Below are 14,254 nucleotides of genomic sequence, written 5' to 3'. Positions count from 1 at the left end.
GAAGGCTGACCTTATCTTTTAAATCATAAAAGTAATTGAAAGGCCTGTTGTAAAATATAAAGATTTGTAAAGTCTGGGAAATCATATGATGCTTTGGGTTTGGGAAACCATGTGAAGCTGGGTAACAGTCAGACATTTAGAAATGAGAATATCTCCATTTTGCAATTTCTAATGAACTAATGTGTCTGGGCGTCAGGCACTGATGGTTGCTGACATCACAAAAGGAGTGATGAGGGGACAGGCTGTGCTTCTTAATGGGTATATGAAACACCATAAAGGAAGGTGCTGGCAAAAAAGAAAAAAAAAAAACACCAAAACTCCAAACCTGAGTCTGATCAAGCTTCGTGACCTAAGTCCTAGTTTGCAGGAAATGCAGGGGACAGAGGAACAGATTAAATGACACCATAAGGTTGCATCAGCCAGATCCAAACAAAGGCAGGAAACTCTACGATTCTCTAATAGAGAAGTATCTACGGATAGCCATGAGCTACATGTGGCTACATGAGCTACAGAACTGTGGCTGGTGCAAAGTGAGATGTGGCAACAGTGTATACTTATGGATTTTGATGACAGTGTAAAAAAACAATTTAAGATATCTAATAAGTTTTATATTGATTATATGTCAAAATATAATTTTGGTGGAGGAGGTTAAATAACATATATTGTTTAAAATAATTTGATGTGTTTCGTTTCACTTTTTTAAAAAGTGCAGGTACCAGAAATTCCTTAACTGTATGTGTTGCTCCCATTGTATCTCTTTCTAAAAAATAATTATTTACTTATTTGGCTGTGCTGGGTCTTAGTTGAAGCATGTAGGATCTGGTTCCCTGACCAGAGATTGAACCTGGGCCCCGTGCATTGTAAGCAGAGTCTTAGCCACTGGACCACGAGGGAAGTCCCTGTATTTCTATCAGGCATTGCTGCTCTACTGGATTAGCAGACTGGATCTCTAGCAGATAAACTGCCAGGAAAGGAAAAAGTGAAGGAGGGACAGCAGTCAATAGAAGGAGGTTTAACGAAATAGCAACCAGGCTTCCCTGGTGGTAGTGGCTCAGTGGAAAAGAATCCACGTGCAATGCAGGAGACACAGGTCCAGGAAGGTCCCAAATGCCACGAGCGATGAAGCCTGTGCACCACAGCTACTGAGCCTGTGCTCTAAAGCCTGGGAACCACAGCTACTGAAACCCACGCATTCTAGAGCCCGTGCTCCGCAGCAAGAGAAGCCCGCACACCACACCTAGAGAGTAGTCCACACTCGCTGCCGCTAGAGAAAAGCCCGCACAGCAAGAAGAACCCCGCATGGCCAAAAATAAAGACAGAAATAAAGCTGTCTTTTTTTTTTTTTTTAAAGAGAAGAATTAGCAATCAATAGCACTAGATGACCTTGTTTGGCTGCTGCTTCAAAGAAATTACAAAAAGTTATATGTGATATTTTGAAGATCGGGAAATTAGAACACAGAGCAGACATTTGATGATTTAATGAGCTATGGATCTTTTTCATTTGTCTTCATTGGTTTGTTTTCAGTTAGGGATGATAATGACACTGTGGCTTGTTAAATAACAGGAAACCCTTTTAAGACCATATATTGGACAGTTCCATTGATATGAAGTGTCCAGAATAGGCAAATCGATAGAGACAGAAAGCAAATTAGCAGTTGGCAGGGGCCTGAGTGGGGGAAATGGGAAGTGACTGCTAAAGGGCATGGTGTTTCTTTTTTCGGGGTGATTAAAATGTTCTAATATTAGATTGTAGCAATGGCTGCACAATTCTGTGAATATACCAAAAAACTCCCATTAAATTATACCTTTTATATGGGTGAATTTAATAGTATATGAATTATATCTCAATAAAGATGTTTTTAAAAGTAAGTCTTGAATTCAGAGAGATGTACAAAAACATTTGCTAATAAAAAAAACAAAGAAAACTGCAAAATAGTGCCAAGAATAAATTAGTAGCCTAAGATATGTTTTCACCCACCAGGAAGGGCTTTCCAAACTGTCGTAGATGTTTTGGAATCTGCCAAGTACTTATCACTGGAGATATGTTTTGCAAACTGTCAAGAACTCTGTCAACCATGAAGAGCTTGGGAAACCCTAAAATAATTCTGTATGTTTTTCAATGCAGATTTACATATGAAAGGAAATGCAGAAATAAATGCCTGGAGATTTGAACACCAAGAGGATAACTGTGGCAGCCTTTGAAGAGATATGATGAGAAATGGGTGGGAGGTAGGGATCAAAGGTAACCTCAACCATAGCTGTAAGTTCTGAATTTTTTTACAAAAGGAATGTACCCCTGTATTACCTATCTTGTTTAACATTAATACAAATATTTTAAATGATTTTCTACATAAAAATCAAGTCTTGGACTTCCCTGGTGGTCTGCTGGTTGAGAATCTGCCTGCCAATGCAGGAAACATGAGTTCAAAGCCTGGTCCAGGAAGATTCCACTTGCCATGGGGCACCTAAGCCTGTGTGCCACAACTACTGAGCCCGAGTTCTGCAATTACTGAATCCTGCATGCTCTAAGACCTGTGAGCCACAGCTAATGTGTTGCAACTACTGAAGCCCATGTGCCCAGAGCCTGTGCTCTTCAACAAGAGAAACCACTGCAACGAGAAGCCCTTGGATGGAAACTAGAGAGTAGCCCCCGCTCACTGCAACTAGAGAGAGCACAGCAATGAAGACCCAGTGCAGCCAAAAAACTAAATTTAATTTAAGGAATAAGTCTTATGCATGTCCAAACTCCTCCCCCCAAAAAACAAATAAACAAACAAGCCATCAGAAGCAAAGGCAAAAGACAAATGATGAACTAGGAAAAAGAAGTACACCTCATATCACTAGCAAAGTTATAAGCAGCCCAACATATAAAGAGCTCCTAGAAATCAAGAAGAAAACTGCCAACATCCCAGTAGAAGAGTAAGCCAAGGGCACAGGCAGTTCACTGAACAAGTAATACAAAAGAAGTAATGTGCACACGATAAGCCACTTCAGTCGTGTCTGACTCTGTGACCCTCTGGGCCATAGGCCACCAGGACCCTCTGTCCATGGGATTCTCCAGACAAGAATACTGGGGTAGGTCGCCATGCCTTCCTCCAGGGGATCTTCCTGAGCCAGGGATTGAACCTGCATCTCTTACATCTCCTGCATTGGCAGGCAGGTTCTCTACCATTAGTGCCACCTGGGAAGCCCAAAGTAATGTGTAAAGATGCTTCACGGCACTCATAGCAGGATAAATGTGAGTTAAAACTGCGCAGCACTACCCCCTTTCACCTATCAGATTGGCAAAAATCCAAATATTTGACAAATGTGGTCTGGTGGTGAGGCTGTGGGGAAAGAGGCAGCCTCGCATGTTGCTTATGAGAAGGAAAAACAGAGGGCAAAATCTGTCCGAATGACAAATGCATTTACCGTTTAGCCCAGCAATCCCACTTTTGGAAGTCTATCTTCAGATATAACTACACATACAAAATGATGTATGCACATATTGTTCTAGTCAGCATTGCTAGTGGCCCACAAGGAGGCTTCTTCAACACACTTACTTCCATCTGCTGGAAACCTGTGGTACAAATTTACAATATCTGTGCTATAAATTGGCACCTTTGTACAGTGCACAGCTTGAACAACTATGCATGGCAGCCCTAACGAGAGCACACGTTGTAATGGCAAAAGACTGGGCACACAGCGAGTGTCCATCAACAGGGAATAATCAGAGACTTCCCTGGTAGTCCAGTGGTTAAGACTCTGTGCTTCCAATGCAGGGGGCATGGGTTGGATCCTTGGTTAGGGAACTAAGATCCCACATGCCTTAAAGCATGGCCAAAAAAATAAATAAATAAATAGGTAAGTGAAAATACCAATAAGAATAATAAATTATTTTTGAAGAAAAATGGGAAATTATCAAATAAACCATAATACATATGCAAAGTGGAATACTGGACACCTATACAAAATAATCAGGACACTCCCTGTATCTCTAGAATATATTGCAGGACTTCCTTGGTGGTCCAGTGGATACGAATCTGCCTGCCAATGCAAGGGACATGGGTTCAATCCCTGGTCCCAGAGGATTCCACACACCACAGAGCAACTAAGCCGGTGGCCACAACTACCGAGCCCACATGCCCTCGAGCCCGTGCTCCCCAACAAGAGAAGCCACTGCAATGAGAAGCCCACGTACCACAACTAGAGAGTAGCCCCCATGACTGGCAAAAAGACTGTGTAACAACGAAGACCCAGAACAGCCAAAATAAATAAAAATAATAAATAAATAAAATTACAAAAAATAATGGACGGCTGAATGATATTTCATTACATGTGTACACACACCACCTCCTTTTTTTGGTAGTACTTCTACTTTTTAAAAAATTTTAAATTTATTTATTTTTAAATTGAAGGATAATTGCTTTACAGAATTGTGTTGGTTTCTGCCAAACATCAACATGAATCAGCCATAGGTATACCTATGCCCCCTCACACACCACCTTCTTCATCCATTCACCCATTGACAGATACTTAGTCTGTTTCCACACCTTGGCTATTGTGAATAATACTGCAATGAACATGAGAGAGCAAACATCTCTTTGAGATAATAGTTTCGTTTCCTTTGGACAGATATCCAGAAGTGGGATTGCAGGGTCATATGGGACTTCCCTGGTGGCTCAGCCGGTAAAGCGTCTGTCTACAATGCGGGAGACCTGGGTTCCATCCCTGGGTCGGGAAGATCCGCTGAAGAAGGAAATGGCAATCCGCTCCAGTACTATTGCCTGGAAAATCCCATGGACAGAGGAGCCTGGTAGGCTACAGTCCGTGGGGTCACAAAGAGTCAAACACGACTGAGCGACTTCCCTTATGGCAGTTCTAGTTTTAATTTCTTGAGGAATCCTCTATTCTGTTTTCCATAGTGCACCAGTTTACATTCCCAGCACCAATGGTCAAAGGTTCCCTTTTCTCTACATCCTTGCCACACTCGTTCTCTCTTTCTCTCTTTTATTTTTTTATAACAGCCATCCTAACAGGTGTGAGGTGATATCTCATTGTGGTTTTTTTGATTTGCATTTTCCCGATGATAAGTGATATTGAGCACATTTTCATGTACCTGTTGGCCATTTGTATGCCTTCTTTAAACAATGTCTATTCAGGTCTTTTGCTCATTTTTAAATAGATTTATTGATTTTATTGTGTTGGAGTTATCATGAACATTTTGTGTGCACTGGATATCAACCCCTTATTACATATGAGGTTGGCAAATATTGCTCCCATTCTGTAAGTTGCCTTTTTATTTTGTTGATGGTTTCCTTTGCTGAGTAGAGTCCTTTTAAAATGATAAATGATGCAGGGGACTTCCCTGGCGGTCCAGTGGTTAGACCCCATGCTTCCACTGCAGGGAGCACAGGTTCGATCCCTGGACGGGGAACTAACAACCTACATGACGCACAGTGTGGCCTATATATACAGATAGATAGATACATAGATAGATAGATAGATAAATGACATGACTTTAGCTCCTGCATTATGCTTTCTGGTTCTCTTGCAGCCATCCCCCGTCAGACTCTCACTGAAAATCTGCTGGTCGAGAGAGTATGGCTGGGACTCCCCAGAGCAGGCTTGGCATTCAGGAGGTGCTCGTTGACTATTTATTGAGCTAGTAAGTGAATGACCCTGGGGGCAGTGTACTTTGGAGTCAGACTGCCTAAATTTGAATCCCAGACTTGTCAATTAGTTGTGTGACCTTAAACAGAGCATTTCCACCTCCCTGTGCCTCAGTTTCCACTTCTGTAAAATGGGAATAAAAAAATAGTCCTTGCTACCTCATGGTTGCTGTAAATTACCATTCATTTACACATAGGACCTGGCGCAGAGTGAGAACATGAGAACATGATACATATTATCCCTTCTCCCTAAAGCTTAGGTAGCAATGTAGTTATGACTTCATCTTCCATTGCAGGGGGAGCAGGTTCGATCACTGTTCGAGGAGCTAAGATCCCACATGTCTTGGGACAAAAGCCCAAAACATAGAAAAAAAGAAGCAATATTGTAACAAATTCAATAAAGACTTTTAAAATGGTACACATTTTAAAAATCTTTTAAAAAAAAAGAATCTGTGAGGGATTGCCAGGGAAGGTAGGGGTCCCAGGGGTGGGTGGCACAGATGCCCAGGGAAGCAGGCATTGCTAGGGATGGGGGAGGACATGGCCAACTGTGGCAAATGCTGTCAAGATGATGGGTCAGAGGAGAGATGGTAGGGTGGAAAGATCCCTGATGATCTTATTTGGTGTAGTTTCAGGAGAGTGACAGGGACAGAAGCCAGCAAACCCCAAATGAGGGAAGGAGTGGGAGGTGAGAAAGGAGTGAGCAAGTGTAGACAGCTCTTGGGAGGCGTGGCTGAGAAGCGGGGAGACAGAGAGGCACGGAGGCTCTCGGAGGACAGCTGGGAGGCATGGGGCACTTTATACTTAACTTGGGTGACCCTGGGCTTATTTAAATGCTGATGGACAGCAGCAATTGCAACCCCTAGGATAAAATAAGAAGCCATAGGTCTGTACCGATATAAATGAATGAACAAATGCATAAACAAACAAGTAAATGGAAGAGAAAGGAAAAACTCTTCCTTACAGTAAAACGGTACCTAATCTGTGCAGAAAAGGGAATCTTCTTACACTGTTGATGGGAATGTAAATTGGCGTGAACTGTATGGAGGTTCCTTAAGAACACTAAAAATAGAATCACTATATAATCCAGCAATCCCACTCCTGGGCATATACCCAGACAAAACACTAATTCAAAAAGATACATGCACCCCAATGTTCATAGCAGCACTGTTTACAACAGCCAAGACATGGAAGCAGCCTAAATGTCCATCAGCCGATGAATGGATAATCCCAGTGGTACGGGGACTTCCCTGGTGGTCCAGTGGTTAAGAACCTGCCCGCCAATGCCGGAGACATGGATTCAATCCCTGATCTGAGGAGAGTCCACGTGCCTCGGAGCAGCTAAGCTTGTGCTCCGCAACTACTGCGCCTGCATGCTCTGGAACCCATGTTCCACAAGAGAAGGCACCACAATGAGAATGTGTTGTCCCACACAGGGCAACAAAGAGTAGCCCCCGCTGGCAAGTAGAGAAAGCCCATATGCAGCAGTGAAGACCCAGTGCAGCCATAAATAAGGACCTAAAAAGAGGACGCAGCACACGTAGACAATGGGATACTACTCAGTCCTACAGATTAATGAGATAACGACCTTGCAGCGACACGGATGGGCCTAGAGCTTATCATGCTAAGCCAAGTAAGTCATAAAGAGAAAGACAAATCCCATACGGTGTCACTTATATGCAGAGTCTAAAATATGACACAAACGAACATATGTACCAAACAGAGACAGACTCGCAGACGTGGAGAATAGGCTTGCGGTTGCATGAGGGGGTGCGGGGGAGGGAAGGATGGGGAGTGTGAAATTAGCAGATACAAACTATTACATATAGAATGGATAAACAACAAGGTCCTACCGTATAGCACAGGGAACTCTATTCAACATCCTGTGATACTCCATAATTAAAAAGACGATATATATATATATATATATATATATATATATATATATATATATGTAAAACTAAATCACTCTACAGTACAGTGGAAATTAACAGAACATTGTAAATCAACTATAATGCAATAAAAATTTTCTAAAAGGTATCTAATTCCCAGGTGGCACTAGTGGCTAAGAATCTGCCTGCCAGCGCAAGAGACACAAGAGATATGGGTTTGATCCCTGGGTCAGGAAGATCCCCTGGAGTAGGAAATGGCAACCCACTCAAGTATTCTTGCCTGTAAAATTCCATGGACAGAGGAGCCTGGCAGACTACAATCCCTGGGGTCACAAAGAGTTGGACATGACTGAGCACACACACACAATGAAGGTAAAGGACATCAGAAAATTTAAAAACTATCTCTTATCAACTGCCAGAGTGATAATCACTTGACATAAGCATTTCTGATGGATGCCAACCTGAGTACAGGATATTTACATAGTCTCAAAGCACATCCTCACAAGATACCAAAGGGAACGATAGTATCATTACAGTGGAAACCCTGGTAAACACCTTCACCAAGTGAGCCGAGCGAACACAGACTGAAATGTGAAGAGCTAATAGCGCGTACCTCCTGAGAAGATACACCAAGAAGGACACAGTGCTTCTCTTATATTCCTGTGAAAGTCTATAACCTCAGTCGAATCACAAGGAAAACTCAGACAAGCCCACACTAAGGGCCATCCTATAAAACAACTGGCCTCTATTTTTCAAAAATGTCAAGCTCATAAAAGGCAAAGACAAACCAAGGAAGGGTTCTGGATTGAAGAGGGCTAAAGAGACAGGCATCACCAGTGCAATGAACATGAACTTGGGCAAATTCCAGGAGATGGTGAGGGACAGGGAGGCCTGGCATGCTGCAGTCCACGGGGTCGCAGAGTCAGACACGACTGAGGGACTGAACAGCAGCAACAAAGGGACAGGATGCCTAAATTCAATCCCTGATCCCAGACTGGCTCCCTGACAAGGGAAAAACTTCCTTCAAGGGTGAAAATTGAATAAAATCTGTAGTTAGCAGCACTGTGTCAAAGATAATTTCCTGATTTGCATAAATGTTTTGTGGTTATGTAAAAAAGATCTTTACAACCTGGATAATCACGATGGTGTGATCACTCATCTGGAGCCAGACATCCTGGAATGTGAAGTCAAGTGGGCCTTAGAAAGCATCACTACAAACAAAGCTAGTGGAGGTGATTGAATTCCAGTTGAGCTATTTCAAATCCTGAAAGATGATGCTGTGAAAGTGCTGCACTCAATATGCCAGCAAATTTGGAAAACTCAGCAGTGGCCACAGGACTGGAAAAGGTCAGTTTTCATTCCAATTCCAAAGAAAGGCAATGCCAAAGAACGCTCAAATTACCGCACAATTGCACTCATCTCACACGCTAGTAAAGTAATGCTCAAAATTCTCCAAGCCAGGCTTCAGCAATACGTGAACTGTGAACTCCCTGATGTTCAAGCTGGTTTTAGAAAAGGCAGAGGAACCAGAGATCAAATTGCCAACATCCGCTGGATCATCGAAAGAGCAAGAGAGTTCCAGAAAAACATCTATTTCTGCTTTCTTGACTATGCCAAAGCTTTTGACTGTGTGGATCACAATAAACTGTGGAAAATTCTGAGAGAGATGGGAATACCAGACCACCTGACCTGCCTCTTGAGAAATCCGTATGCAGGTCAGGAAGCAACAGTTAGAACTGGACATGGAACAACAGACTGGTTCCAAATAGGAAAAGGAGTACGTCAACGCTGCATATTGTCACCCTGCTTATTTAACTTCTATGCAGAGTACATCATGAGAAACACTGGACTGGAAGAAACATAAGCTGGAATCAAGATTGCCGGGAGAAATATCAATAACCTCAGATATGCAGATGACACCACCCTTATGGCAGAAAGTGAAGAGGAACTAAAAAGCCTCTTGATGAAAGTGAAAGAGGAGAGTGAAAAAGTTGGCTTAAAGCTCAACATTCAGAAAATGAAGATCATGGCATCCAGTCCCATCATTTCATGGGAAATAGATGGGGAAACAGTGAAAACGGTGTCAGACTTTATTTTTGGGGGCTCCGAAATCACTGCAGATGGTGACTGCAGCCATGAAATTAAAAGACACTTACTCCTTGGAAGAAAAGTTATGACCAACCTAGACAGCATATTCAAAAGCAGAGACATTACTTTGCCGACTAAGGTCCGTCTAGTCAAGGCTATGGTTTTTCCAGTGGTCATGTATGGATGTGAGAGTTGGACTGTGAAGAAGGCTGAGTGCTGAAGAATTGATGCTTTTGAACTGTGGTGTTGGAGAAGACTCTTGAGAGTCCCTTGGACTGCAAGGAGATCCAACCAGTCCACTCTGAAGGAGATCAACCCTGAGTTTTCTTTGGAAGGAATGATGCTGAAGCTGAAACTCCAGTACTTTGGCCACCTGATGCGAAGAGTTGACTCACTGGAAAAGACTTTGATGCTGGGAGGGATTGTGGGCAGGAGGAGAAGGGGACAACAGAGGATGAGATGGCTGGATGGCATCACGGACTCGATGGACGTGAGTCTGAGTGAACTCCGGGAGTTGGTGATGGACAGGAAGGCCTGGCGTGCTGCGATTCATGGGGTCGCAAAGAGTCAGACACGACTGAGCAACTGAACTGAACTGAACTGAACTGAAGGGAATGAACTCATTCTCATTACCTGAAGTATTTAGAGGTAAAGGAGAATCATGACAGAGTAAATGAGGTAAAAAGTTAACATATTTGCAATCTGGGTGAAACGGTATGCAGAAATTTTATGTAATGTTCTTGGCAACTTCTCCATAAGCCTGAAGTTATTTGAAATGAAAAAGATAAAATAGTGATGGAAAAGATCTGGCAGTAATAATAGAAATAATAACGGGCAATATCTCCTGTATTCTGTGTTCCAGGCACTATCCACTGTTCACCCACTGCCCACTCTCATAGCAGTCCTTCGAAACAGTTAATGTTATTATCTTAGCCCCATTTCACAGATGGGGAGCCTGAGGCTCAGAGCAGATGAGTGACTTACCTGAGGTAGAAAGGATGGCAAAGCCAGGTGGGTGGACTCCTGGATAAATCTGGTTCCTGCCTTTCCCTCCTAACAGTCTCATTATTTAGACCTGCAGTGGTCATTAGTGACTGCCTCTCCCATTCGTCTATAAGCCCCATGAAGGGAGGGCTGTGTCTGTCTCAGGCGTTGCTCTGTCCATGGTCACGGTACCAGCACAGGGCCCAATGCAGAGGAGAAACCCAATGGATGTTTATCAACTGAAAAACTGATCTCTATTTATAATAATGATAAAATTATGACTATTAATAATGATAATAGAAATACTGGTTCTTATTTGTATTAATGCATTTCATCTTCAAAACAACTCCAAGGAGGACTTCCCTGGCAGTTCAGTGGTTAAAATTCCCTGCTTCCAATGTAGCGGGGAAGGTTCAATGCCTGGTTAGGGCACTGAGGGCCCACATGCTGCTCAGCCAAACCAAAAACAAAACCCAAGGGCTTCCCTGGTAGCTCAGTGGTAAAGAATCTGCCTGCTAATGCAGGAGACATGGGTTCAATCCCTGGTCTGGGAAGACCCCATCTGCCACAGAGCAGCTAAGTCCCTGCACCATAACTATTGAGCCTGTGCTCTAGAGCCGGGGAGCCACAGCTGCTGGAGCCCACACACCCTAGAGCCCACACACCCTAGAGCCCATGCTCCACACCAAGAGAAGGCACTGCAATGAGAAGCCCGCACACCTCAACCAGAGAGCAGCTCCTGCTCGCCCGAACTAGAGAAAAGCTGGTGCAGCAACGGCGACCCAGCACAGCTAAAAAATTTCCTTAAATAAATGAAATTATTTTTAAAAAAAAAACACCAAAAAACTCCAAGGATGGATTTATTCCCATTTTACAGATAAAGAAATGGAGGTGCCCAGAGGAGTCTCTTGACCAAAGCGGGCAGCCCGGCAGCTGCACAAGTGGCCCTTGGCACCCCCACCCATCCACCTCCCAGTACCCACCTTCTGGAAGTCCTTCTTGGAGATGAGACCACGGGGATCAGTGACATAGTCCTGGAAGGCCTCAGAGCCCACGATGTCCTTGAGTTTCAGGAACATGTCAAAGAACTTGAGGATCATCTCCACGTTGGATGAGGATTCCACAAGCATGTCCACCATCTGCCGGGCAATCATGCCGTTCACCACGTTCCCTGCAGGCAGCCCCCGGTCAGTGTGACCCCAAAGCACCTCCTCTCTGGGTCCCCATGTGGCCTGCCTCCCCTCTTTAGCTCAGGAGCTGCCAGGATGCCCTGTGCTGGTGGAACTTCCCAGCCAGCTTTGACCCCTCCCCAAAGGGTCACTTCCTGCTCTGCAACAGCATCAGGTGTGAACCTGGCTGATCCTGTCTCCGTCCTCCTCCCCCTACAGCTGGGGGAGTCGTCAATAAAGATAACAACGGCATCAGCTAACAGCAGGTCCCAGATGCCATGGCAACGGCTATATTGGCATGACCTCATCTTTGTAAGGAACATGAGTCCCTGTTCATTTGTACTGATGAGGAAATAGACTCAGAGAGACCCCACACTCAGGGTTCCATAGCCAGTGAGGCGGTGGGGCGGACTTGAACCCAGAGAGGTGAGACCTCAGAGCTCACACACCTAAGTCTTTCCCAAGTCCATAGGGGCCAGGGAAGTCCATAGAAGACTGAGGTAGGCTGGAGGGCAGACAACAGGGAGAGGTGGAGACTGTGGTAAACTGGGACACCATGCTCCCCCCCAAAAGCAAACTGGCTCCAGCTTCTCTTTAAACAGAATTTCACTTTTATTTGTTTATTGGCCACACCACATGGCTTGCAGGATCCATGACCAGGGATTGAACCATGCCTGTGAAACTGCCAAGTCCTAACCACTGGACTACCAGGCAATTCCCCAAACTGGCTCCAGCTTCCTTTCGGACCTTTCAATTTTCATATAATCTCAAATGTATTAATGCATGAAGTTTCCAAGAGTACAAGGGAACTTCATGTATTCCAGATTGATCAATGGCTTACATTTTCCCATTTTTGCTTTTTAATACCGCTTCCTCTATTTTTTTCACTGAATCATTAAAGAGTAAGCTGCAGACATGAGGCATTTTACCCCAAACATTTCCACATATATATTCTAAATGATGAGGACATTCTCTTATCTAATCTTAACACTGTCATCAACATCAGATTGAATATTAATATTATTTTGTTATTTAATCCAATTCAGCTGACTTTTGCCATGTGAGACTGTAGACCCTGGACACTGAGTCTTTCAATTTTTCAAAAACAAAATGTTTAAAGGGATTGCTGCTTTTAAACTTGATTTTTTAAATTTAAATTTATGATTTATTTATTTATTTTTGTTGCACCATGCACTGCATGTGGAACCCTAGTTCCCCAACCAGGGATCGAACCTGTGCCCCTTGCACTGGAAGACACAGAGTCTTAACCACTGAACCACCAGGGGAGTCCCTAAATCTGATTTTTAAAAGCTAATGACTAGTTACCAAAAATTAAGACATTGTAGGAGGATTATTCATTGCCAAATGGTTTGTCATAGCAAAATACATTTTAAAAACCTTGAATGTGGAACTTCCCTGGTGGCACAGTGGATGGGAGTCCACCTGCCAGTACAGGGGACACCGGTTTGATCCCTGGTCTGGGAGGATCCCACATGCTGGGGAGCAACTAAGCCCACGCACCGCAACTACTGAGCTCGTACTCTAGGGTCTGGGAGCCAGAGTTACTGAGCCTGTGTGCTCCAACTACTGACCCACACGCAGCAGAGCCGCACACCGCAACCACTGAGCCCATGAGCTGCAACTACTGAAGCCGGTGTGCCTAGAGCCTCTGCTCTGCAATAAGAGAAGCCACCACAATGAGAAGCCCGTGCACTGCAATGAAGAGTGGCCTCTACTCACTGCAATTAGCGAAAGCTGTGTGCAGCAATGAAGACTCAAAAATAAATAAACACATTAAAAAACAAACCAACCCTGAATGTCCATTGATAGGGTTGTGGTTAAATGAATCACTGTATCACAACACAACTGGTAATATGCAGCCATATAAAAGAATGAGGATGCTGTTATCAACCTCTACAGAATTGTCTGCAAGTTAAATTAGTTTATTAATTAGCAATAAATTATGGTTGTTTTAAGCCACTACATTTTAGGAATATTTGTTAGGCAGCAAGAACTAACTGACACATTCAGCAAATAAATAATGATTCAGGGCAGACATTTTAAAAAGTGTCCTGGCCACCCACCTGATTAAGATTTCTCTGGGCAATCAATAAATTATCATATGTACATAGGACCTGGCACAAAATAAGTGCTCAATAAGTGTTTGGAGAGCTTATTACAGCAGTTTAAATGCATTGACCCTGGCATGGTGTCAGATGGGGTTGAGGCTTACACTCTCCTGGGTCTGAGGGCCATTCTCGAGCCTGTCTGCACCTTGGTACCCTCCACTTACCCCCAGCCACTGGGCATTTACCTTCCAGTAGTGACAGCAACATCACCACCATGTCCTTCTGCAGATCCAGCAGCTCCTTCAACAGCTCGATCTGGCTTGAGTCCTAGGGACCCCACATCCCAGCTATGTGAGGGTTCTTTTTGGCAGAGAGGCCTCCCCCACCTCCAGCTGCTTCCA

At 43.8% G+C, this 14,254-nt stretch overlaps 1 protein-coding gene across 2 annotated transcripts in view; it reads right to left on the bottom strand.

Annotated features, from left to right (window-relative positions):
- Positions 1–14,254, bottom strand: part of RYR1 (ryanodine receptor 1) — a 126,621-nt gene that overhangs the window by 21,200 nt on the left and 91,167 nt on the right. For both annotated transcript variants that reach the window (XM_052656509.1, XM_052656510.1), the window contains 2 exons: positions 14,099–14,180; positions 11,599–11,786 (listed from right to left, as the gene is read on the bottom strand). In XM_052656509.1, coding sequence (XP_052512469.1) covers positions 11,599–11,786; positions 14,099–14,180 — 270 coding nt within the window. The remainder of the gene's footprint in view (positions 1–11,598; positions 11,787–14,098; positions 14,181–14,254) is intronic.

The sequence above is a fragment of the Budorcas taxicolor genome, chromosome 18, assembly GCF_023091745.1.
Source record: "Budorcas taxicolor isolate Tak-1 chromosome 18, Takin1.1, whole genome shotgun sequence".
Lineage (NCBI taxonomy): Eukaryota > Metazoa > Chordata > Mammalia > Artiodactyla > Bovidae > Budorcas > Budorcas taxicolor.
The sequence above is the reverse complement of the archived record's forward strand: the minus strand, read 5'-3'. Positions and strand labels throughout refer to the sequence as shown.